The following is a 2,291-nucleotide window of genomic DNA, read 5'->3' as shown; positions in this document are numbered from 1 at the left end:
GCCCCCCGGGCACACCCGCCGCCCTATGCCCCCGCCCCGCCGACACCCCGCGGAGTCGGACCCGGCCCTGGGTAGCCGCTGCCGTGGTGGTAGAGACCTTGCAGAGCCCCAAAGTGAAAGGCCGAATTTGGGAGGGGAAAAAACGACCCCCCTAGGTTGTGTGTTTGGCGAGAAAGGCCCAGCGAGCTGTTGGAGAAGTGTTTAGAAACAATGAGATACAAGCGCGTTGTTACTCGTGGGGGAAAGAGACACTTGTAACTTGCCAAAACATTGTGTTTCTTTGTCTCCGGTGGGCTGGAATTATCAATGAGTTAGCAAGTGTTTCAGTTTTTGAACGGCCTTAGTCATCCTTAGTCATATCAGCTGCTGTTCCCATTCTAACTTCTCTAACTTTGATACCACACTTCAGAAGTGAATTAAGTTTGCTGGATTTGTTTTACTGTTGTTGGAACACGTAAAAAAAGCCTCTGAACTGCTGAGCTGCTATAACAATGCTCCGTGGGTTTGTGGGTTCCTTTCCTCTGAGGATGTTTTCTGAAACTGACAAAGATGAGTTCGGCTGTTAGTACACAAAAGCACAAAAACATGTTCCTGTTCACCGGGTTTGACTGTTCTGGAAGTGTTTTAGTTAATTAGTAAGGAAAACACACAGATAGATGTGTTACAGGTGAAACTGTATTTCCCTTTTGCTCCTATTTTTGGTTCTCTAATATCCAATTATCTTCCCTTTCATCTAGTTTTCTCTCTTGAGTTCCTGTAGTGGTAGATCATGCCTAGAGAATACATCAAATCATCTATAATCTTGTGGGGAGTAATTAGTATGTATGCCCTGCAGTGTTTCTGTGTGTACCAGAAAGAACAAAAGTGAAAAATATCCTGATTTTATTCTTTATGTCGGGATATGCTAATGTATTTGTACTAAATACATGGAAAAATCATTCTTGAACTTTTTTCTGAATAGATTCATAACATTAGATAACATAAAACAGCTTAATGAAAATGCAAACGGCTGTTCAGTGTGGGAGAGAAGGGTAACATTAATCAAACAAGTTGCATAAAGTTTTGTTCATTTTTAATTTGCACGTTTTGTAGTTACCTTTATATTATTGTTGTTATTAAGGGAAAATGTCCTGAAGATGGATGGGATGAAAGCACCATTGAGTTGTTTCTTCATGAACTTGCTGTAATGGATAGCAATAACTTCCTGGGCAACTGTGGTGTTGGTGAGAGGGAAGGAAGAGTGGTGTCAGCACTTGTTGCCCGAAGGCATTACAGGTACATATTCCAAATGGCATATTTTACTGTGCCTTGTGATCTAAGACCATGAGAGCATTTGAGAAAAGTAATATGTGACAATTGAGTTGATGCAACTTTGTATATTAAATTTTGGTTAATCACTCATTGAGAAGTCTTGAATGAGGCAAAAATGTTTTGTCAGGGTTATGTCCTGTATGTTGAACTGGTAGAAACTTAAAATGTTGAGTTGACTGTGTGCAAGGGAAGCAGAGATTTTTCCTGTTTTAAAATAATCTGTGCATTGCCTTCTTTTTTTTAAGAACAACCTTTCATCTGTGTATAATTAAAAACTACTGCACATTGTAGTTGTACAGTGTTAGACATTCCTAGTGAATAGCTCTTTGTATTTTGTTATATTTATTAATAGTTCTATAATGTGATTAGCTGATAGGCAAATGAAAGCCCAGTCCATCTGTAGTACATTTTATATGAAGTAAGCAGATCTATAAAGTCAGTAAGAGTTTTTAATAGCTGGTGGCCCTTCTGACACTTAATGCATGTGTTGGATGCCATAATTTTAGACACTTTGCATTAATTTCTTTATAAATATACTTTTTTGTGTATGTATGGAGTTCTTTGTTGAGTACCTTGCTGTGATGTGCTATCCAACAGGAACGACACAAAATGAAGTTTCTCCTTGAAAGATTAACACAAGTGTACTAGAGAGCAGAAATTTAGTAAGTTTTACCACATGGACGTTGAGTTACTTAGGTCTGATGGTGTTCATCAGCCCTACAGTACCATAAGAAAGTAATGGGAGAAAGGCAGAAATGCATCAGTTTTCATATCAGAGTGTCAGCAATACCAAGGTGTCCTCCACTCCACTTATTTCTGCAGCAAATTCTATGAGTAACTTTGGGAGTGATGAAGGCATCAGGAGATGGGTTTCAAGCTGTCTTTGCTTTCAGCTTCATAAATTTCAAGGGTCAGTCTTAAGGAGGATTGCTCCTTAGGAAGGAGTACAGAGAAGGAGTGCAGTAAATGAAAAGTACTGG

At 39.4% G+C, this 2,291-nt stretch overlaps 1 protein-coding gene across 1 annotated transcript in view; it reads left to right on the top strand.

The window, feature by feature from the left end:
- The first annotated feature begins 25 nt into the window (after positions 1–25).
- The window catches only part of SEPSECS (Sep (O-phosphoserine) tRNA:Sec (selenocysteine) tRNA synthase), a 19,389-nt gene continuing 17,123 nt past the window's right edge, over positions 26–2,291 (top strand). The window contains exons 1-2 of the mRNA XM_009072807.1: positions 26–120; positions 1,093–1,275. Of these exons, the coding sequence (XP_009071055.1) occupies positions 26–120; positions 1,093–1,275 (278 nt within the window). The remainder of the gene's footprint in view (positions 121–1,092; positions 1,276–2,291) is intronic.

This window comes from Acanthisitta chloris, unplaced genomic scaffold (assembly GCF_000695815.1).
Source record: "Acanthisitta chloris isolate BGI_N310 unplaced genomic scaffold, ASM69581v1 scaffold33304, whole genome shotgun sequence".
NCBI classification, from domain to species: Eukaryota; Metazoa; Chordata; class Aves; order Passeriformes; family Acanthisittidae; genus Acanthisitta; species Acanthisitta chloris.
Note: the sequence above shows the minus strand (reverse complement) of the source record. Positions and strands in the feature narration are given on the sequence as shown.